The sequence below is a fragment of the Dreissena polymorpha genome, chromosome 16 (assembly GCF_020536995.1).
Source record: "Dreissena polymorpha isolate Duluth1 chromosome 16, UMN_Dpol_1.0, whole genome shotgun sequence".
Taxonomy (NCBI): Eukaryota; Metazoa; Mollusca; class Bivalvia; order Myida; family Dreissenidae; genus Dreissena; species Dreissena polymorpha.
The window spans coordinates 28335819-28360501 of record NC_068370.1 but is presented as its reverse complement, the minus strand read 5'-3'; the positions used below and the strand labels follow the sequence as shown (position 1 = coordinate 28360501).

The following is a 24683-nucleotide window of genomic DNA, read 5'->3' as shown; positions in this document are numbered from 1 at the left end:
AATTGGCACCATTGTTTTTTTATTGAAAAATTTAACCAGCGGGACGTGGGGGCAAATAGCGAAGACGTGATTGACATGTTTATCCAACTCGCGATAAAAAGCAGTTAGACATTGAATGACTTATTTTAATAAATATCAATAAAAAATTATTTGTAGAAAAAAAAAATAATTTAGTATTGATGCAATTGCTTAAAAGTTGTGCCGTACAGTACGTTAACAAGCATGAGCGTGAATTGTCAACCCGATGGCGAATGTGGCCCAGAATCTTTTGTCTGTACCATTGACATCTGTGCCATCAGAGCGAGTGTTCGCGAAAACTTGCTACCAAGCTTCGCAACCGCATCAGCCACAAGCTAGTAGAAAAAGTGACTTTCTTGACCAAATAAACACTGTTTTTTGTGCATGTTCTTCACATACATGTATGTTTGCTTTTTTTGTAACTCTGAGATAGTATTGCACTAGTTTAACAATTATTTCAAAACATTTTATAGTAAGTATATATATTTTATATTAAGTTAATTTTAAATTAAGAAATTAAAACAAAATGAACAAAGAAACACAACATTATTGTGAGCAATACGACCCGGACGTAATATAAGTGGCCCAACCAAAAATAAATAAATGGCACGTGAACATGAACATTGTGTAATTATGTTACAGCACATGCATAGCTCCGCCTTGCTAATTTTTATAAGGGACGAAGGTGAAGTGAAACGGTTATCTCTTTCAGTGCTGGAACCGAATTTTGAAGGTCTTTGCAAACAGTTTGAATCCAGATGAGATGCCACAGACCGTGGCGTCTCATCAGGATCCAAACTGTTTGCTATTCTGATAGTAATCTTTGGAAAAAAAATCGAAGAAAATGCTAATTTTATAAATTCAGCAGACGACATTTTAGCAGACGACAAATTTCCCAACATGCAAAGGGTTAAGAGCACTGCCCGATACTTATGTTGAACACATGATTCACAAAATAAATTTTTCTCTGCTTTTTCGAGATTATTTTCTGGATTATTGAATAAAAAAAAAAATTTAACAATATATTTGTGTCATAGAATCAGACAATAAATTTAATGGGATCGCAATTTAACTGATGCTGATTTTCATTTTCACATTTTCTTGTAATTTAGACCAAACAAATGAAGTGATCAAACACAAAATGGCAAATTTGTGTACCATTTTTTACCATGTGACCTATAAGTGGACAGACCTTTTACTGAGTTTTTACATTATTTAAAAGTTCTTACTAATCAAAGTGAATTTTCTTGGAGATTTTATCAGCATTTCAAGAATTTATTGCCATATGGCAGATTTTAAAAAAAAATAAAAAAGACATAAAACTAACAGCGAAACATCCACAAAAAGGTTCACCCTAGCACATTTTAGTTTCAAGTAAAACCCAAATCAAAATAAATTCCTGGAAAAAAATCTCACAGAATCATAAAAAAATCTGGACTTCAAACAAAACACACAAATGTATTTAACACAAAGCAAACTCATATGAATGAAAAGAATGGCAGTTATTGTCCTATCTTCATTACAGACTGGTAGCAGACAGAAACAAGGACTGAATGTTCCTAGTAACCAGGGGTGAATATGATAAGGGCACATTCACTAATACCTCTTCACCTCTCAAGAATGTAACATACTGATGCTTCCTACACCTTGTACTGATTGAAACAGCATCTAAATCAATGTCAGACCTCTGAGATTTATTTGGGGTTGCATTTCTTTTGATGACAAAGAAAATACTGTAAAATCATTATTATTCACTCAAGAGACATTAGGCCGTGTTCTGAGAAAACTGGGCTTAATGAATGTGAGTAAAGTGTCATCCCAGATTAGCCTGTGCAGTCTGCAGTGTCAGGGACGACACTTTCCGCTTTTATGGTATTTTTCGTTTAAAGGAAGTCTCTTCTACACATAAAACTAGTTAAGGCGGAAAGTGTCATCCCTGATTAGCCTGTGCGGACTGCACAGGCTAATCTGGGATGACATTTTATGCACATGCATTACGCCCAGTTTTATCAGAACGCGACTCCATAAATTTCTGTTGATTTAATGAGTTGAAGGTTCCACAATTGTACACAAAAACATAAAAAATCTAACAACACAAATTTCTCCTTTAATGATTGTTTTCTCCAAAATTCAAAAATTTACCTGTCCACAAAAAAATCATTTGAATATCACTAAATTAAATGCTGCCATGCTTTCAAATATAAATAATTGTATAGTATGCTAGGGCATGAATGATGCTTATAATATCTGATGATTTTATATAAGAAAACAACAGAAACCTGTACAGAATATGATGTTTCTGTATTCAAAATGATTTTGTATGAGTAACCATCAAATACATTTGTAAAAATCCTAACAAAGTATATTAAAGAAGTATGTGACAATTTAAAAAAAAAAAATCTTGGAAATGAGGATGACTTAGCATGTTGACATATTATTGTAAATGTATGTGTTTAGACGATGCACTATGTACAAGTCTTGAATAAAATGTCTGTCTGTCTGTCTGTCTGTCTGTCTGTCTGTCTGTCTGTCTGATTGTCTGTCTGTTTAAATCCTCTGTTGAAACAATACATACAAAATTAAACAGCAATCTCATTATCATAAGTTGGTTATGTCACTGCCATGTGACAATATAAATGTCTAAATTGTTCATTTGAGTGCTTGCCAACATTTCTCAACTGCAAACATAAGCAATGCTGCTGAATAGAAGGAAATGGTTCAGAAAAGAAATCACCTAAATTAAGTAGCACCCAACTTCCTTGTGATATAAATGATGGAGTAATGATTTCAAGACATTTCAATAAGTGATTCCGTCTACACATTATCAACACACCTACGCACACACACACGCACACACGCTTGTTGATTTTCCGAACTGTTTGTGAATCGCAAAAGATTTTTGTAGCACTCTAGTTTTACTGCTACATGAAGGATTTTTTGTTAAACTAAACACTTGCATAAATTGCTTTTCTGTCTGGAATTTTTTTAAAGAATTTAATAAACTTATATACCTTGTTCTCGTACTTTGACATGTGTTTTTTTATTCTATTTTGTAAAAAAAATCTCTTTGGTTGATTTAAGCAGTTGGTGGTCATTCCATGAGTTATGTTTTATCGTTACAGGAAAAGATTTACATCAGACAATTTTTAAGTGTGGTATTTATTTGACAGGAGAGAATACAAAAACATGGAAAGTCACTGAGAAATCTAATTATGTAACTTTAGACTAAAAAAAAAAATTAAACTTTAGTTTGTGTAAATTAATATTTGTAGAAATATAAGGCTGTGTTTTTGCAGAACTTAATTTTATTTTTATATTAGTTACGTTCATACCTAAAACCTTTTGTGCGACCTCGAAATTTGGCTTGTACCGATATTTGCATATCGCAATGGAGCCCTTTGCCGGAATTTTGGGGAATATAGCTTTCCTTAGTCTGTTGGGCAAAACAAAATTGCTTAAGTCAGAGAAGCTGTAGGGGAAAACTTCATTTAAAATCTTTGTTATCAGGGAAATCATCAAGTATTATTTTGTGAATAAATATGAATATAAACGTGCCTTGGGCACCAAACTTACCCATGTTTTTCACTGTTTCTTCAAACTCCGCTATCATTTTGTCCAGGTCTAGATCTATATCCAGTGACGGCGGCTTTGAAGGACATGGTTCCGATTTGCTCTCCTTTGGAAAGTCAACAGTATGGAACTTTTTACCATCCAGTTTCCGTATCACAGACTTACGGATGACATTTTGTGTGCTTGAAATGAAATTAGTCCTTAAAGTAACATCAACGTGAGTTAATTTAGCTCTTAAGTCCTGCACTGACACTGGTGCATATTGTGGTGCACCAACGCTAGGCTTTAAAGAAGGGTGCGCAGTAGGTTTGTGGTCCACAGAAGAGTCTGACGTTTTTCTGGAAGTAAATTTGTCCCCACCACTTGCTGATTTGCTTGCATTTTCCAAAGCTGCTTGCTGGCCAAATTTCGCAGCAAGTTCACCAAATTTTGAGGCGGTGGAAGAAGACGCAGAACTGGCATTTGCATTGTTATTTTGATCATTGGTTTTTGTTGCAACTGGTGGTTTGAGAGCTAGTTTTGGTTTATTTTCATCTGGTTTTGGCTTAATTCCCGCCGGTTTTGGTTTAATATCAGGTGCTGATGATTTCCCTTCCAGCTGAAGCTTCATTTCTTCCACTTTACTAAGTCGTCTTTCGGACTTATCAGCCGGTGGCTCACTGTCATTTTTTTGAGTTGAGTTCTGAACTATTGCACTACTAGCCTTATTATATGCAGGACTTTTGGGGGAATCAACTCCAGGACTTTTGGGGGAAACAACTCCAGGACTTTTGGGGAAAACAACTCCAGGATTTTTTGGGGAAACAACTCCGTTTCCTGTGGCTAACTGCAGGCCTGGGCCACCACCTATTTTCGCATTTGCAGGTTTAGGGCCAATATTTAAACCTTGAGTTTCAAATCTTTTCCGAATGTCCTGCATTTTGAATTCATCGGCCATCTTTTCAGCTCCAGTGTCATCGTATATATCCTCTCCCTGTTAAACACAACACACACAATGTTAACAATAGCAAAATATATCAACTGAAAATCATAAATAAATAATCATTAAAAATAGCATTTACATAACATTCACATATATCATGCATGTATTCACTAAATTAATACCAAGGACTTTAATATTTTGTAAATATTACAAATAGGTATAAGTCATACCAAACACTATTTATTATTACAAATTTTATACAATATATACAATAATTAAAGAATGATCTTAAACAGAACTTCTCACCAGTTTGCCACAGTTTATATTGTTACTGCTAACAAATTACTAATACTAGAATCTATAACCCGTGCATGTCAAGTACTGTCTCTTGTCAATATGCTGACAACCTGTCCTTGTATATCAATCTGAACTATTAATCACATAGCAGTGAGTAATTGCTTACCGGGTACTACATACAGTAAAAAAATGTACGAAAGAACTATTATAGATAGATAAGAAAGAAAAAAACACACAGATATTTCAGATGATTTTTAAACCCAGACACCACAAGTGCGACATGTTTGTACACAGACTACCACGTTTTAATTTACATATCTTCAGTCAATTGTTTGTATGTTTATTATGGACAAAAAGTAAACCATCTTCATTATGGGACTGAGCATATAAATATTTCACAATAATTTCTTCTAAGACAGTAAACTAAACGAACATCCTATATCATACTATAGTCAGTAAAACTATGAATAAGAATAGGTTTACATGTAATAAGGTTGATGCACTGTATTGTTAGTTCAGAGAATGTATCAGGTTTTTTTTCCCACTTTTTGGGAAGATAGCCCATGGCTTTGGAATTGGGAATTTTATCGGCATTTTCATGAAATTGGGAAAATTCATTCATTAGCCTTTTTTTTTCCACACAAAAAGTCCACTAATTAGGGAAATACTAAATTTGATATAACACTTTAAAATCATTAAAATTAAAAGAACAAAACCATAAAATACTTTGTTAAATGTAATTGAATTAAAATTGAGATAAAATACGCATAAGACACTTATTTCTAAAAAAAAAAAAAAAAAATTTTTTTTTTTTGGGAAATTGGGAATTTTTTGCCACATTTTGGGAAAAAAGTATACTTTTTGGGATTGGGAACATAGCCCAATTTCGGCTATAAAATCGGGCCAAAAAAAACCCTGTGTATTAATTCATTTTGTTCATATTGATAATGATAAATAATCTATTTTTACTTGCAGTTCTACTAACTTATGTGTTGACAATACATTTCAATGATGCAAACATATACTAATGAAGAATTCCTTTTGCTCATTAGTTGTTCGAATTCATAAGAACTTAACCCTTGTCAAAAAAGTGATCAAAAGCCGGTTATAACCCAGTTTTAAAGGGGCCTTTTCACAGATTTTGGCATGTTTTGAAGTTTGTCATTAAATGCTTTATATTGATAAATGTAAACATTGGATCTTAAAAGCTCCAGTAAAACATCAATAATAAAATTTAAAAAAGGGAAAAAAAAGTAGCCCCCAGCAGGGCTCCAACCAGTGACCCCCGGAGTCCTGAAGTAAAAACGAATTAGACCGCTCGGCCATCCTGCCAAGTATGTATGAAGGACGTATTTTATAGTTTATATAAGCAATCTTTGTAGTTTCACAAAATTAAACGACAACAGAATTCTCCAAATTATTCAATCGCTTCGCGTTGCAACGCTTTATAATTTTCAGGTTTTTAAATCGTCAAAAGATGCAAATAATGGCTATATTAGACCATGGTAAATGTTCAGTATTACTGTTTCCTCACAAATATCATAACTAAAACGAAAATTTGCGAATCTAAAACAACTTTTTTCAATTTTGTCAATTTACCAAAATGTGAAAAGATCCCTTTAAAGCGGCGTAAACCCTGCGGTATTGGCATCGTGCTAAAAGCGAGTCTTTTAGACACGCTTTTAGCTTACCGACTTGTTTTTTTCTAAGTTAAATCTTGGTTTAACTCGCTTAAAGCCAACATATGCATGTATATATATATATATGCCCTATTGTTTTACTTAAAACAATTTATTTCACAACTAATGTAATAATCCATTTCTAATTCTTATTCTAAAAGTATGTTTTGTATCATTTAAATAATGAAAGGTATCTCAGTCACAGCTGTTACAAAGTCAGGATTTTATCAAAACTGTCAGAAATGTGTGAGGCTCCTACAAAAGTCTGTATGACAATGGCTGAAAAAAGATCAGTTTATAACTGCATTACAGACTCAGAACTTCAACATCATATTGATCGAATTAGCACCATTGGAATAAATCTGTGCTATATGCGGGAAATCTTCTCATTTCATATGATAAAAAGACACTGAGACACAAATTATGAAAATAAAATAACCAGTTTTACACAGATACAGCATAGCAACAAAAATCCTTAAAGAGACTTGTTCACAGTGTTTCAAAAGACAATTGTCCACTCTTTTGTAACATATTAAAAGAACTGACAAACTTAAAAAATGGTCCCCACCTGTAAACAAGTTCCTTTTATTGTGCATATACTACTGGTTAGTGATGCTCAAGTGGTCATTTTTGGCTCGGGTACTACTACAATGTACCCCAGGATGGAAAATATACTAAATAAATTGTACCCAGGGATTCCAACAACAAATTGGTCCTTGTCGGATATTTTTCAAATTAATTGTGTTGATATTTATGTCAATATTTTGTAAAATGGCCTCTAAATAATTGAAATTCTAAATAAAAAAAGTAGTTGAGGCAGAACATCAGAATTTGGGCAGGAATAAAACTCTGATACAGTCTAAAATGGCTGGGTACATTTTAGTATATATTCCGTACCGGGGGTACATTTAAGCATACTTAAAGAGTACTCGGGATACATTTAAGTAGTACCCGAGCCGACAATGACCAATTGAGCGTAAGTGACCTATAGATGTTAAAACTGTAAAAACACTGCAAGCGTTACATTTTGATAAGCAAAATTGCTAATGATTACGAGTTAATAATTATAATATTAATTATAATACCAGATCCTGATACCCACATATATATATGGGACGGGCTCTGAGAAAAAGGGGTATAATGCATGTGAGTTTAGTGTTGTCCCAGATTAGCCTGTGCAGTTTGCACAGGCTAATCAGGGATGACATTTTCCGCTTTTATGACATTTTTATTCAAGTTAAGGCAGAAAGTGTCGTCCCTGATTACCTGTGCAGTCCATATAAACGTACTCCCAGCGCCTTTGATGATTTTTGCTTTGGTGGCTCTCAGCAACCCTTTAGGTTTACCGGTTATAAAGCTGAGAGTTGAATTATTGCAACTAATTACCTGTGCTGACTACCCAGGCTATAACTGGGACGACATTTAAAGCACATGCATTAAACCCCTTTTTCACAGAGCACGGATCATATCTATATACTCACATCTTCCATTATGGCTAGATAAGTGAATTATCCAGCACTTGTCAATATATCATGCAGTCATAGCCTGTCAAACAACATAGGCAAAGCATGCATAACTGGCGATATAATGGCTGTTATTTCTGACAATAATCAAGTTCATCAAGTAAAGTAATCAAAGTTTAGACACAATACTATCCAAGCACTACTGCAGCAAGTATCTTAAACCGAGTCAGATAAAGTGATATACTTCAATATTTTCCTTTTGACTTCCTCATTATAAAATGATAAATGTTCAACCTTTCAACGACAAATGTCTTCTTATCCAAAACTTAAATCAACATGTTATACCAAACCACTAAGAATCATTCTAAGAAGAAACGCGCTTACCAACACACAACGATTACAGAACTTTAGAAAGTTTTTCACATCCTTAAAACCAGGAAGTAAATGTGTTTATGTGTAGAGTAGCCTCCCTTGTTCCAGCAGGATGGCGTACTCAATCCATACAGTGAAGCTTCATGGCGTTGACAGGGTGTAGGACTATCCAACACAGAGAAAGAGTGTACCAAAGATCTATCAATGTTTATCGATAGATCTTTGATTGTAATAAGAAGGATGAATTGTTTTACAAGAATTTCCTTTTAAGTTTTAATTTAAATATCTATAAGAACGCTCCAAACAAAATATGTATAGTTTTAGTACAGTTTACACAAAAATATGTACCGTTTATTTTTTTATAATAATCAATTGTAATTGAGGGGAAAAAAGAAAATGAAAGTTAATGGGGTATTTTATTAAAAGCAAGATACAAAAAGGCCCTTCAATTTTCTCTGAAAAACAAGATAGTAATGTTTTGATACAACAAGATTATGTAATAAAAAGTTAAAACAGTGTGCCCCATACTGCCTCCCCTGACAATTTATGTTCCACATGTCATTATGGACAGCTGTCACACTGGAGTTGTTTAAGCCTTGTTCTGAGAAAACTGTTCTTTTTATACTCCAGTTGGACTATTTTTAACCTAGAAAAAATTGCAAAAGAATTGAATCCGTGTGGGTCGTATTCTCATATGCCTAATTAATTCATAGTGTTATTTTCAAGTCTCAACTCAATTGGAAAAGTGTTAAAATTCAACGTTGAAAATGACAAAAAATGTGAAGTTTTATGATGTCCAATAAAGTACACCATACGGGTGCTTCCAATAAATATGACGTCATAAAGTGACGTGAAACAGTACAACATGGCAGGCAATGTCAGTTGAAAGTTCTTAATATCGATGTGGTATCAACTGTTATTTGAGGTTATAAAGACGGTAAGTAGAAGTTTTGTATTTCAAATGATGTGAATTGTAATATGTCAATATAGAGTAATACTTAAGGCCACGACTTTTTTTTCTATTGGTTTACAAAAATTATTTTGAAAATGGTCCATCGGGCGGTCGAAAAAAAAAAAAAACATCATTGGAAAAATAAGTTAATACTAATAACATCAGAACAAAGACATCATATCTTTTATAACCTTAACACAGAGACGAAAAATCTAATTATGCAATGAAACACATCTATATCTTCAAATGAAATGAGTCACCTAAAAGCACCTTTTGTAACATCAGGCAATTTTAAACACTCCATTAAATGACATGCGTTCTTCTCCCATTAAAACGAAAAACTGCGCTTCATTTCCGTAATTCGATGCGCACCATTACGCAATGCGATGCCCGTTGCATAAATCTTATATAAGATAAACTACTCATACACAAAGTTTGTGTTTGCTCTTATTGGACTTATGACATCGTCCATGAAAAAAAATCGAGGTAGATCGATCCCCGCGTCGTCGCGGTAATGTTTGTTAAAGTTGTTGTTGTCGTGAAAACTCGTTGATTTACAACGCAACACGTCTTTTTTAAACTGACGCGAATTAATACAATCATATTTGTCAACTTGGCTTTTGCTTTATTTTGATAATTTAATCCAAAGTTTAATGTTAGCAAGTGTTTTTACTGGAATTGTAAACAAGGAGCCAGTTAAAGTCTTCTGAAAATGTGCAGTCTGTGTGAATTGACAGTTTGACGTCATCAAAGGAAAGCCGCTTGCTGTCTGAAGCAATAAAGCGACAAATTTCGCGCCGACAAAATTGGCTTCCTTTGTCTAGCAATCAACATGCCGAACCAATCGTGCGTTTGTTTCTCAATTGCAATCCTCCAATTTAATAATAGCACGTGCATAGCTCCGCCTTCGAATCTTTTGCAGAGAACGGAGGCGGAGTTTAACGGTTAATTGAGCTAGTATTTTTAATACGCAAGTTGAGTTCCGATTTGCCGAAATTACTCGGCCCTAAGCATTAAAACGACAAATACATTTATCAATGATTTTCCGAGATATACCGATTTGTTCCGATTTCCGAACTTTCTGTACAGTTCCTATAAACTATGGCGGACGTGTTTACAAAATTTCTAAACACATATATCGTAAATAATGGCAGTGTTTTATTGGATTATTTATACTAATTATCAAATTGCAAGGTAATACTTTTTTATCTACTATAATATCGGGTATGTTTAATATAATAAACATGTTAAACAATATAGTTGCGTCACAGACTCGGAAATAAATTTTGATGCGGTCGACATTTTACTGACGCTGATTTTCCTATTGTCTGTAATTAAATAAATTTTGAGAAGTGCCCATAAAAGGACTGGTACATACTGTGTCACATTGAAAAATATCCCGATCTCTGTAATATATGTGAACCAATCGTTGATTGTACTTACTTGATTTTCTTCGCAACCGTACTCAAACCGGATCGTTTTTTTTCTCGTTTCGCTCGTTTTTCAGTGCGGTCGGGAATAAAATATATAAAAAAAGACGATTTTCCGATTTTATTTTTTTTCCCATTTTCCAAAAATTAGGGTCGGCGGTTTTGTAAACCAAGAAATATAAAAGTCGTGGCCTAATGGTGCCAATATTTTAGCAGAAATCTAGTTAAAAGAAAATTATAAGAAGATCAGAGCCCTCTTCAAAGACATGCATCACGTTATTGAAATGAGTCGTTTATATTTCTTTGTAGACTTTTTACATTTAAAAGACACATGGACAGTTAATATTTACCAAAGGCATCGTAAATACATGAATAAATACAATTGAAAATTGAAATTTCATATAAAATGGGTGAAGTATATATTGTCTTCACATTATATTAACCATAAGCGATTTAAGTTAGATAATAAGTTGCTTATTTTTACTTAAATGAGATATCCTTGGGTTGCATAAATGTTTCTGGTTGCAATAAATCTTTTTAACCAGGTTTTCCGAAGGAAAAAACTGGTTATTAGATTGGCGAATGTGGGCGGGCTGGCTGGCTGGCGGGCGGGCGGAACAAGCTTGTCTGGGCCATAACTTTGTCGTTCATTGTGAGATTTTAAAATCATTTGGCACATTTGTTAACCATCATTAGACGGTGTGTCGCGCAAAAAAATTACGTCAATATCTCCAAGGTCAAGGTCACACTTTGAGTTCAAAGGTAAAAAATAGCCATAAATGAGCTTGTCTGGGCTATAACTATGTCATTCATTATGAGATTTTAAAATCATTTGGCACATTTGTTCACCATCATGGGACGTTGTGTCGCACGAAAGAATCACGTCAATATCTCCAATGTCAAGGTCGCCACGACTAAAAATAGATTTATTTTAAAACAAACTTACAAAGGGGGTTAATTTTGTTTGTTCATTTCAAAAGTTCAGTTTGAGTTGTCTCCCGTTATCAGATTTTTTTTCACAATGAAAACCTGGTTTTGTGACAATTTTGTCCCTTGTTAAAAGAATGATCTTGAGAATACAAAAAAATAATGGCCAGTGTTTAAAAGAAGTGGGTGGGGTAAATTGACCCACAACATACGATATATATGATCAAAATAAAAAGAGAAGTCAACTTAAGGATCATCACCAGCATCTAGACATATTTTGTATGTCGTGTTTTCTTCAAAAACAATGAAAACTAATGCTTAATGATAAGATGCATTTCATAATGCATTTTTTGTAAATTTCCACTGGTTTCAGCTGAAGTTCTAGGTATCTTGTTTCATCACAAATTTGAGCACTTTCCGCCAAAGAAAAGTAATTTTAAACCTATTCATGTGATTCCACATATATTAAAATACTTAAAAACAAACAAATCTATTCTTTTGCATTTTTTTCTACCTTTGGCCATTTTGAGGCTAGAGTGCCTGGAGTATTAGAATCAAGTCTTAGAATTGGTAGGTAAATATGGGCTCTGGCACGACAATCTTTTTGGAAGAGTGCCTTAGGTTGAGAGGATGGTGGGCAAAGGAAAAAGGAATGACTATGCTAATATGTCTACTGTTCCATTTAAAATTGAGCTGCTCTGGGTTAAACAGGCTTAATGCATGTGCGTAAAGTGTATAGCCAGATTGGCTGGTGAAATTCACACAGGCTAATCAGGAACAACACTTTCTGCCTACATTGGATTTTTGTTTAGAAGAGACTTCATTTAAAACAAAAACTATAAATTCCATATTAGCTTAAAGTGTTGACCCAAGCTTATTAGCCAATGCAGAATGTACAAACTTATGTTGGACGACAGTTTACACTCCTGCATTAATGTTCATTTTACCAGAGCATGGCTTCCATGTGGAACCCCCACATGGAGCACATTTAGTCAAAGGTAGCCATGACAGCTGTTGAATCCATGGTGCTGCTTATTGGTGTCTTTACACATCTTGCAGTAATACCCTCCTCCTCTTCTCACTTTGGTTGACACTGGTGTACTTGAAGGTTATCCCAAATAGAGTGTTCAAAAGGTTTTAGTGTACTTTAAAGGGATCTTTTCACGCTTTGGTAAATTGACAAAATTGAAAAAAGTTGTTTCAGATTCGCAAATTTTCGTTTTAGTTATGATATTTGTGAGGAAACAGTAATACTGAACATTTACCATGGTCTAATATAGCCATTATATGCATCTTTTGACGATTTTAAAACCTAAAAATTATAAAGCGTTGCAACGCGAAACGATTGAATAATTTGGAGAGTTCTGTTTTTGTCGTTAAATTTTGTGAAACTACGAAGATTGCTTTTATAAGGTATAAAATACCTTAAGTATATATACTCGGCGGAATAGCTCAGTAGGCTAAAGCGTTTTTACTTCAGGACTCTGGCAGGACTCAAGGGGTCACTGGTTCGAAACCTGGTCCGGGCAATGTTCTTTTCCTTTTTTTAATTTTATTCTTGATTTTTTACTGGAGCTTTTACGATCCAATGTTTACATTTATCGATATAAAGCATTTAATGAATAAGTTAAAAAATGCCAAAATCTGTGAAAAGGCCCCTTTAAAGCCATAGATATGAAAATATGCCTGCCCCACCCCCACCCCAAACAAGCCTTTTTTTCCAACCAACAGGAACCATTTTCCAACATGAATATTCTCAGCAAATTTCGCATTGAATGGGCATGTGACTTCAAATTGACCTAGATTTTCAACCCTGTGACCCAATTTCAAACTTGTCAGAGCTATATCATTCAGGGACAAGCTCATTTTAGGAAGATAGGGCAATACATGTTCACAGGGTAATTGTGCTCAGGTAAGTTAAAACATGAAAGTTTTCTGTATTGACCAGCCTCTATTGACAGCGGGGAAACTAAATTGTGATTCTTCTCGAGATCTTTGCATTCTGGTATATTATTTATGCAAAGAAAAATGTATGTCTCAGGTGATTTGACAAAGATCTTGGCTGTTGTGTTAGCATGTGGTTGGTACAATGTACATGCACTTTTCTTCTTGAGAACCTGGTTTCAAGCCCTGTTCCCGGAAGAATGCTAGTTTGTTGATGTTTACCTTACAGGTAGGGTTTCCTCCAGATATTTCACCCCCCCCCCCCCCTCCATAGCACAAGCCAAACCAAAAATTAAAGATATTTTGAGTAAAAAAATGCTAGAAATTGCAGCTACAATTCAAAATTTCTCCCAACACTCGTGAGAAAAATAATGATTTAGTATGGATTGCTGGGACTCACTCCTAACATAATGCTGCCATATGTAAACAAGACGTAAAATTCGAAAAACACAAAAACCCATGTTACAGAGCGCTCTAAAATGTGTATATATAGGCATTTATTATCATCATCATCAATATGTATATGAATGCCAAGAAACACCTACTTCATATGAAGGGATACCTGAGCTTAAATCACCAATTTCTTTATTTCATAGAGATTGATAACAAGATGTTATGTTTTACATTTTATTTTCTATAAAATAGGAATATTTTATGTTAACATTTCAAAATATCAAACAAAGAAAATGGCACTAAAACAAAAAAATCAGTAACAAGTTTTAGCATAAAGAATCTACAAATGTAAGCAAAAATCCACAAAGTTTTAAGCAAAACTACTTTAGTTTACTTGCACAGGCTAATCAGGGAAGTCACATCCTGTAAGAACTGGATTTTTGCTGAGTAAAGAGCTACGTTTGAGGAAATATACCATTAAAGTAAAGAGCTACGTTTGAGGAAATATAGCATTAAAGAAGAAAGTTACGTGCCTGATTAGCCTGCGCAATATAATCTTGGACGACGCTTGACACACATGCATTAACCACCCTTCTCTTACAGTGCTGCTCAATATTATGTTTGTTTATTTCATTGTAAATAATAATTACATCTCCTAAATGCACATTGCTTGTAAGACAATACAAGGAGTAAAATAATTTAAAAACCCAATAAGCTGTATAAATAAACACACCCAGGAAGTGTATATAAGTGTTACGAACACACACAGACATAAATGTACACATGATAGCTGTAATAGATGCACCTTTTACACAATATAATTTCAGTATAACTATCACACAATTACAATGCCTATTATAGAGCTATCATTTCTTTGACACATGCATATAATCTTGATCTCAAATCATGACCTTCAAAATAGCATTTTAGTTCTTATGCATGAAGAACTTTAAAATAATTTAGCCATGTTATTGTAAAATCCTTCAATTTATGGGAATGAGGATCAGACAGACCAATTTCAAAAAGAAAATCTCCAGTAGTACACATGCCTGTATCCACAAAAATCCACATGCAAAACACAATGTCATATAGATGAACATTTTTGCTATTGTTTTAATCCTGTATACAGAGTCAAACATGAGCATTTCCTCTTTTGATAAATAAGTCCGGAATTTTCAACTTAGACTTAGAAGGTAGCCCCAATTGTTATTGAGCTACCCCCATATTATACAATTGAACATTCGTTCCAATTTATTTTAAAATCCTTCCTTGTATGGTCAATTTATAGAATGGACAAGCCCCATATTTACAATTTGGTGCTATATTTTGAACTTTAATGTCGTACATCAACCTTGATTTCAAGGCAGCCCCATCATTCTTTTGTGTTTCACACTATCTTATTTTAACAAATAAAGTGCAGTATGATGACCTTGAACATCTAAAATGACTTTTGACATTAAGGTTGCTGCATAGTTTTTATATGTTTCGCATGGTCTTATTTTGACGAATTTGTTACTGTTTTTTTACCATTTAGCTCTAAAATGACCTTGACCTCGAGGTAACCTAATGGTTCTTTCGTGTTTCAAATTGTTTTATTTTTACAAATAAAGTACAATTGCAGCCAGTTTTACTTGGACTTTAAGGTTGCCACATGGTTCTTGCTAATCACATTCTGCTTCATGTAAATAATTTGTTCTAAGTTATATAGAAAAATCCCAAAAAGCATAGGAAAGTTAAAATACAGACAAGTTTCAGGACGGACCGAGTCACAATATAGCCCCCACCCCCACCTACAGCTAATAGGGTATGCTAGTGGAGGTACAATATAGCCCCCACCCCCACCTACAGCTAATAGGGTATGCTAGTGGAGGTACATGACGGACTGAGTCACAATATAGCCCCCACCCCCACCTACAGCTAATAGGGTATGCTAGTGGAGGTAGGACTGAGTCACAATATAGCCCCCACCCCCACCTACAGCTAATAGGGTATGCTAGTGGAGGTACAATTAAATTGTCAACATGTGATCACACATTACTTTTATTGCATCTCTTTGTGATAATAACACTTCAGCTAATGATTGAAAATCTTTATCACAAGTTAATATACGCCACTTGCCTCATTTAGCAACACCTTTGAGTTCATGTTTATCATTAAAACATGAAATTATACAATAACAAATGTACAGTAGACAGAAAATGTAGTAATAATTCATACAACAGCTTTTATTGCCACATTTTCTAAGAAGAAAATTATATTATACAAAAATATTTGTTGAATTATTATCACCCGCCAATTTCAAAATTTTGTAACAGATGGCTGGAGTGATGGACAACGCTAATTCCATATCCCTTGGCCTTTAGCGGGGATAATAATATCATATAATTCAAGAAACCATATCAGCTTGTACTGTTGAATGAATCATTGAATTGAAACAATATAATTTCCCACATGCATCCCTACACATCCCTCTTGAGAAATAATTTAGAGTGCGGATGGAAGGCAGTGTTAGAAACTGACATTGTTGTCATATTTTCCCACTATCTTGCTTTATACAGTTCTAAATCGGAAGACATACTGTGTATTCTCAGAAAATGTAGGGAATGATAAGCAATTCAAGGTGCTATTGGCTACACTATGTTAATTTCCATCCCTAAATGTTTTAATTTCAGAAACATAGTAAAGTGGATGTATGCTTTTACAGTAATAAATAGAGACATCATAGTGCATAGTGCATGTAAGTTCTTACAGTATTAAATGTATACTTATTTTTTTACTAAATTCAGCAGTGCACTGGCATGTCCCGTGCAAGAATTAACAGTCAACTAAAGAAGATAATATTGCACAATAGAGTTTTCCCTTGTTGCCTATTATAATGTGTAAAAATAACTTAATTTATAATTAATAATAAGGAAATGCACAGGCTCATATTTGTTAACCCTTTCCTCCATAAGAAGCAAAGTGAAAATGGCTTTTGAAACCAGCATATAAAACCAGAACAGCCTGCAAGTAACTCACAGTCTGTTTAGGTTTTATGCTGTTTGCTGCTCATTAGTATCTAAGGTTTAGAGATAAAGCCTTAAAAACTTGAATCTAGTTAGAAAGGTCTTAAATTAAATATAACTTTCTAAGGGACAACAGATGCGTGAAAATACATATCTTAGTGGTAAAGGGTTAACTAAAATGCCACATGAACTCACATAATTTACTGGTAATACAATTGTTTTTCCTTACACTTGATGTTCAAGTAATTGAAAAAAACATACACAACAGTATGCTTTTAGTTTAGTGGTTTGATTTTTGCAGTGAACACAAATATACTGCTGTATCGTAATTTGATTACTTAAATGTCCAAAACACCAAGAAACAACATTCACTAAACTGACATTTGTATAGATGGTACTAGACAAAATGTAGAACTTAATATAAAACAACAACAACAGCAGCAGCACTACAATCCGTTTATCGTAAGACATAAACGCAACACAATTTTGCTATCATTATTTAACAAATCTAACTCTCTTGATGCTGGTACGAGATATGCTGAAGTGGTGTCCCATTCTGCGACAGAGACACAACATTTTTCAAGTCCTGAGCCGTAAGTTGCAGGGTGGTCCCGTGAGGGTGCGATATGGCCACCAGACCCTTGGAAAGGTCCAACTGGTTGATGCTGAAACCGCCCTTGGCAAGATCTGCTTGGTTTATGTTGATCGTTCCCTTTAACAATTCGGCCTGGTTGAGATTCAGTACAGCTCCTCCATTCAGAGAGGCAGTGTTATAGGTCACTGGCTGTAGTAACTGAGGGCCTTGGCCTTGCGATGACATTTCCACATTTAGAGTCTGAATTGGTTGCAGAGGAATAGCATTAGAGTTGTTTGTGGGTAAATTCTCTAGAAATCTCAGGGTTTCCATATATCCGAGTATGTTCGAGTATTGAGATTGCTTGGAGTCCACCTGCAATGCATTGGCCATAACGAATGATGGACGGCTCTGGTCTGATGAGGAACTTCCCGGGTTTATGGCACTGGGCACAAGATGGGCAGTGATCTGGTATTCCTGGGGCTGCTGTACGGACACGGACTGAGTGCGGTTATTCGATAAGCCCTCCATTTTGTTTGCCTGCAGAAGAGCCTGAGGTTGCAGTTGATGATGATGCTGGCTGAGGGGTATCTGATGAATGGTGGCCTGCTGCACAGGTTGTATATTGCCATGCTGTTGCAATAAAGCGTGTTCATGCTGCTGATGATGCTGAGGCTGCTGTTGGTGCGTCTGTATCACCTGGCCGTTGCTCGTGGTGATGTACATGTTCCCTTGGAGGGTCTGCGCAAACTGTTTGTAGTCGATGCTGGGCGACAGCTGTATCTGCCGGATAATGGCCTGGTCACCCTGGTGGGTGCTTAGCTCATACTGGATGGGGATACCAGAGTGGAGTGTAGCCATGCCTGATGGGTTGCCGAGGGCGTTCATCTGAAGATGATGTTGCTGCTCCTGCTGCTGCTGAGCGTTTGCAGCAGCGGCAGCTGCCTCGTACAGAGCTGCTGGTATTTGCCCCGCACTCAACTGACTTACAGCATAATGCAGGTTCTGCAATACCGCCGATTGTGAGGCTGAATTTGCCTCGGACTGAGTATTATGTACGACTCCTTGAACAATGTGTTCTGAAATATCTTCAGGTTGCAATCCAGTGATGGACATTTGGAGAGGCATGAGGGTTGCTTCCCCTTTCAGAGGGTACACTGAGTGTTCTCGATGTTTGGTCGGTGAATTTTCATTGCTACTGTCTCCTGTACTGCGTCGAAGCCTCGTCGGCGAATTTTCGTTGCCGGTGTGCGAGGTTCTTAGATGACGAGTCAGGTGGTCTTTCCTTCCGAACCTCTGCGGACAATGCTGACACAAATAATCCTTGCGCTTTGTGTGAGTAACGCTATGCCGCTTAACATCTTTTCGCGTAAAGAACTTTTTACCGCAATCAAAGCACGTGTGAGTCCTTTCAGTTGTGTTCTTGGCAGCCCGCGCTCCAGTGTGGACTTTCAAATGAAACAAGAGCTGCTCCTTGTTTTCAAACTCTTTCTTACAGATGCCGCAAGACAATGTCTCACCTCGTTCCGCCCGGTGTATTGCCATGTGTGTCCGGTACGAGAAACTGTAGCAGTACTCCTTCATGCACACCTCACATTTCCACGTCTTTTTATTTGGGTCGTGTGTGACCATGTGGTTTTTCAGATGGTCCTTGCGGTTGAAACTTTTATCACAGTACGGGCACTTGTGGTTGCGTGGGCTGGTGTGTATGAGACTATGGCGCTCCAGTTTGAATTTGGATAGAAATCCCCTCTCACAGTCTGGGAAATCACAAATAAATGGTTTCACACCAGTGTGCTCATAAACGTGGACATAGTAAGCAGCTTCAGCCATGAAAGTTTCCCCACAGTATTCACATGGTGTAGCACTTTTGCTTGATTTTGGGCCTCGTTTTCTTTTCCGCCTATCTTCAGGAATATCTATTTCCTTTTCACCATCATCAAAATCTTGGTCGTTGGTTTTAATTTCCTCCGGTTCTGGAACAGGTTTGTCGTAATAATCCTCAATATCAGCATAAGAGTTCATATTGACTTCACTTATGGGATCTAAAACTTTGCCTAGTTCAATTTTCATCTCCTCAGGTGACATTTGATTGGAGTTCTTTATAGTGTTTGTCATCGTTATAGGCTGAAACATTCTTGGGCGTCCCCTTCCGCGCCTGGGAGTTTCAATGACAGCCTGCTCAGTTTGTTTGTTATCAACAACCATGTTGATTTCTTTCGAAACAGGAAGAGTTTCCTTTGTTCGGGATTTATCCAGTTTAGCTCGCCAAGATTTTGTTGGCTTCACATACTTTCTAGGGCGACCCTTTCGTCTCGTTTTAACCTTTCCAACACAAATGTGCGTATCCATTTCCTCTTGATCGGCAAACGTAGCCTCACACTGAAGGCACTGGATTTTCTGGTCACCTGAAGCAGAAGATAAAGACTGTGAGCCTTGCTCTGGGAAAACAGGGCTTAACCCTTTGCATGCTGGGAAATTTGTCGTCTGCTAAAATGTTGTCTGCTGAATTTCTTAAATTAGCATTTTCTTCAATTTTTTTCAAAGGTTACTATCAGAATAGCAAACAGTTTGGATCCTGATGAGACGCCACGTTCTGTGGCGTCTCATCTGGATCCAAACTATTTGCAAAGGCCTTCAAAATTTGGTTCCAGCACTGAAAGGCTTAAGACATGTGGTCCCAGAAAAGCCTGTGTAATCTGCAGTAAAGATACTTTCCTCCTTGTCTTGATTATTGTTTAGAAGAGAATTTCTATTTAAACAAGGGCTGTTTGTAAAACATGCATGCCCCCCTATATGGGCTATAAGTTGTAGTAGCAGCCATTATGTGAATACGTTTTTTGTCACTGAATACGTTTTTTGTCAATGGTGGTGGTTGTGGTGGTGGGGCTGGTGGTGGTGCTGGTGGTGGTGGTGGTAGAAGAAATAGTAGTAGTAGTAGTAGTAGTAGTAGTAGTAGAAGTAGTAGTAGTAGTAGTAGTAGTAGTAGTAGTAGTAGTAGTAGTAGTAGTAGTAGAGTAGTAGTAGAAGTAGTAGTAGTTGTATAGTAGTAGTAGTAGAAGTAGTAGCAGTAGTAGTAGTAGTAGTAGTAGTAGTAGTAGTAGTAGTAGTAGTAGTAGTAGTAGTAGTAGTAGTAGTAGTAATAGAGTAGTAGTAGTAGTAGGTGGTGGTGGTGGTAGCAGAAGAAATAGTAGTAGTAGTAGTAGTAGTAGTAGAAGTAGTAGTAGTAGTAGTAGTAGTAGTAGAAGTAGTAGTAGTAGTAGTAGTAGTAGTAGTAGTAGTAGTAGTAGTAGTAGTAGTAGTAGTAATAGAGTAGTAGTAGTAGTAGTAGGTGGTGGTGGTGGTAGCAAAAAAAATAGTAGTAGTAGTAGTAGTAGTAGTAGTAGTAGTAGTAGAAGTAGAAGTAGTAGTAGTAGTAGTAGTAGTAGTAGTAGTAGTAGTAGTAGTAGTAGAGCAGTAGTAGTAGTAGTAGTAGTAGAAGTAGTAGTAGTAGTAGTAGTAGTAGTAGTAGTAGTAGTAGTAGTAGTAGTAGAGTAGTAGTAGTAGTAGTAGTAGTAGTAGTAGTAGAAGTAGTAGTAGTAGTAGTAGCAGTAGAAGTAGTAGTAGTAGTAGTAGTAGTAGTAGTAGTAGTAGTAGTAGTAGTAGTAGTAGTAGTAGTAGTAGCAGAAGTAGTAGTAGTAGTAGTAGTAGCAGCAGCAGCAGCAGTAGTAGCAGTAGTAGTAGTAGTAGTAGTAGTAGTAGTAGTAGTATGCATTACAAAAATGCAGTTAGCCTTACATTTGGTAAAATTTAAATATATTACAAGGGAGGCAAATCTGTAACAATAAATTTAAACTTATTGCATTTGTTTCCCCTGTAGTGTATTACCTCCCCTGTCCTGCTTATATTTATATTAATCAACAAAATTAAACATTTACACAATATTTAATATACAAAATATACAAAAAATCACATATTCTGATAATATTTTTACTGATCCACCGTATTTTACTAAAAGGATGATGTTTCATTGGACTGATAATTAAAGATTTAGGATTACAGACCAGTTGCTTCAGTAATATTGTTCAGAGTGTGCCCTGTTGGCCGCGTATGCATTCTAAAATTATCATTCAAAAAACCATTTTACTATTTCGAGTCACCGTGACCTTGACCTTTGACCTAGTGACCTCAAAATCAATAGAGGTCATCTGCTAGTCATGATCAATGTACCTATAAAGTTTCATGATCCTAGGCACAAGCGTTCTTGAGTTATCGTCTGACAACCACCTGGTGGACGGACAGACCGACCGACAGACCGACCGACCGACAGACCGACATGAGCAAAGCAATATACCCCCTCTTCTTCGAAGGGGGGCATAAAAATCCCCATATGCAGAAAGCTTTAACCCTGATTAGCCTGTGCGGACTGTACAGGATAATATGAGACGACTGTTTACGCAAATGCATTAAGCCCCATTTTCCCATTTGGAGGCTTGTGCATAGGCTAACATTTTAAAATTAAATCATATTTACATTTACATTAACAGGTTAACAAAAAACACATTTGCAACAGCACAAAAGAAATTTTTACACATAAAAATTGATCTTAAAAGTCTTAGATTTTTATCATTAACAATCAGTATTCTATAAATTATTCAAATGAATGCATTTGGATTTATATCAAGTCTTATTTTACAAACTGAAACATAACTGGAACATGAATTGCACATATTAAAAAAATATCGAACAGGAAGTAGATTTGAAAGAACGAAACCCAACAGTATGAGTACACAACTGTATCAATGTCAAGGCTCCTGCTGACATTCACTATTGTTGCCAAATGTGAACGTTTTAGAAAAGTCTTGATAAAACCTTGCAACAACAAACAAGAGGGCCTGAAAGGCCCAAAGTCGCTCATCTGAGATAACAAGATATTATTGGGACAACTCTTCTGACCAAGTTTCAAGAAGATCAGAAAATAAATGTGGCCTGTAGAGTGTTAACAAAGTTTTACTACACTGTAACTCCAATATAGCGCGGTCAATGGGGTCCAAACCGCGAAACAGCGTTATAATGGATCCGCGTTATAGGTTTTGAGCTCATTTACTGCAGGGCGCTATAAACAAAACAGGTATAAAATAGCCTATAATATAGGTCATGTATATATATATTGCCATGCTGTGTTAACGCAAATACATGCATATAAACCGAATAGTATCGATAACGGTATACATACCGCTTTTCTTATGTGCACATTTATCCGATAATCCAATATGATTGCAACATCACTTAAAAATAATAATCTTGAACATTAATGACGATATATGTTTAAGAAATTCGTAAACACAACCGTACGCATATATGCCATTTTCAGAAGTGTTAAGAGTACAGTGCATTATGGGGCAGAGCTTTCATTGGACGAGCAACTTTAAATTAAGATTGAATGCAATACGACTCATGTACAAAAAATTGTTATATTGCGTCATACGCATGCAAAAAACGTGTTTCCCGGGGACTTTCTGATACCGCGCGAAAATGAAAGTAAAACTCCGTTAACAATTGCCGGTACACTGCGTTCGCATGTAAATAAATCGTCTGCATTATTTAATTTCTTATACACATACTGAAAGAGATTAAATGACATAATACTATAATGATAATAAAATGACAAAAAAGGTTGTTTTATACAGTAGGCAGTATATTTCACAGCCGCTCATTTAATATAGTCAAACTGCAACCATATCAAAGAAAGAATGTTTCAATCGTTTTGAATTACTCGAATTGTATAACTATCCCGCTTGCACTTAACTTATGGAAATTATCGCACTGAACCGCTCTGATGAGGAATACATGTAATAAACACTGACACGCGAGTTTTTCACACCTTTATTGACATTACACAACAGATTAACACCAATTAGCTGTCGGTGTTGTTTAACCTCGAGGCGATTATAATCGGTTCAACGTACGGTTGAATAAAGCAATCAACATAACTGTGATTGCCGCCATCTTTGAATTGTCTGAAAATACATGAAGTTGCATTATACGGATTTGAATCAGAAATAAAATGGAAGGTTGGAGAAAAAATGGGATCCAAGCACCCTCCGCGTTATATTGGATTCAGCGTTATAACGGAGCGCTTTATATTGGAGTTACAGTGTATAGCTGCCCCGCCCCCTGGTGGCCATGTTTTTCAACCAACCAACATCATTTTCGATCTCATCCAAGATATTCTTGGTATGAATCTTCTGACCAAGTTTCATGAAGATCAGACAATAAATGTGGCCTCTAGAGTGTTAACAAGATTTTACTATAGCTGCCATATATAGCCATATAAGGAAAAATGCCCCGCCCCTTGGCAGCCATGTTTTTCAAGCAAATGTTTCCATTTTCGAATTCATCCAAGATATCATTGAGACCAATCTTCTGACAAAATTTCAAGAAGATAGGACAATAAATGTGCCCTCTAGAAAGTTAACAAGGCAAATGTTGACACTCTACAACTGCGGCCGCACAACGGACGACGGACAAAAGAAAATCACAAAAGCTCACCATGAGCACGTTGTGCTCAGGTGAACGTGCTCAGGTGAGCTAAAAAAGAACGGACTTTCTATTATTTCTAGCAAAAAATAAAAGGCATTGAATGACATAACTTATTTTGCAATTGTATTTGTAGGCAGAGAGCTTCACACTACATAAATGCATTGTATACACATTGAAGACTATTATTAAAGAATGGTTAAACAAGAGATGTGTTTGTCAGAAACACAATGCCCCCTATTGCGCTGCTTTGAATTTTTTTTATTTTTTTTTTGACCTTTGACCTTGAAGGATGACCTTGACCTTGAACTTCCACCACTCAAAATGTGCAACTTCATGAGAACGCCGCTTTGAATTGTTATTTTTTTTTTACCTTTGACCTTGAAGGATGACCTTGACCTTGAACTTCCACCACTCAAAATGTGCAGCCTCATGAGATACACATGCATGCCAAATATCAAGTTGCTATCTTCAATATTGAAAAAGTTATGGCCAATGTTAAAAGTTTTCAGACGGACAGACGCCATATATTTGACATTTGACCTTGAAGGATGACCTTCACCTTTAACCACTCAAAATGTTCAGCTCCATGAGATACACATGCATGCCAAATATCAA

General features: G+C 35.9%; 1 protein-coding gene across 1 annotated transcript in view; it reads right to left on the bottom strand.

The window, feature by feature from the left end:
• The window catches only part of LOC127861732 (uncharacterized), a 124617-nt gene that overhangs the window by 90273 nt on the left and 9661 nt on the right, over positions 1-24683 (bottom strand). Inside the window, exons 7-9 of the mRNA XM_052400416.1 lie at positions 17486-19954; positions 6746-6765; positions 3592-4561 (exon numbers count right to left, since the gene is read on the bottom strand). Coding sequence (XP_052256376.1) covers positions 3592-4561; positions 6746-6765; positions 17486-19954 — 3459 coding nt within the window. The remainder of the gene's footprint in view (positions 1-3591; positions 4562-6745; positions 6766-17485; positions 19955-24683) is intronic.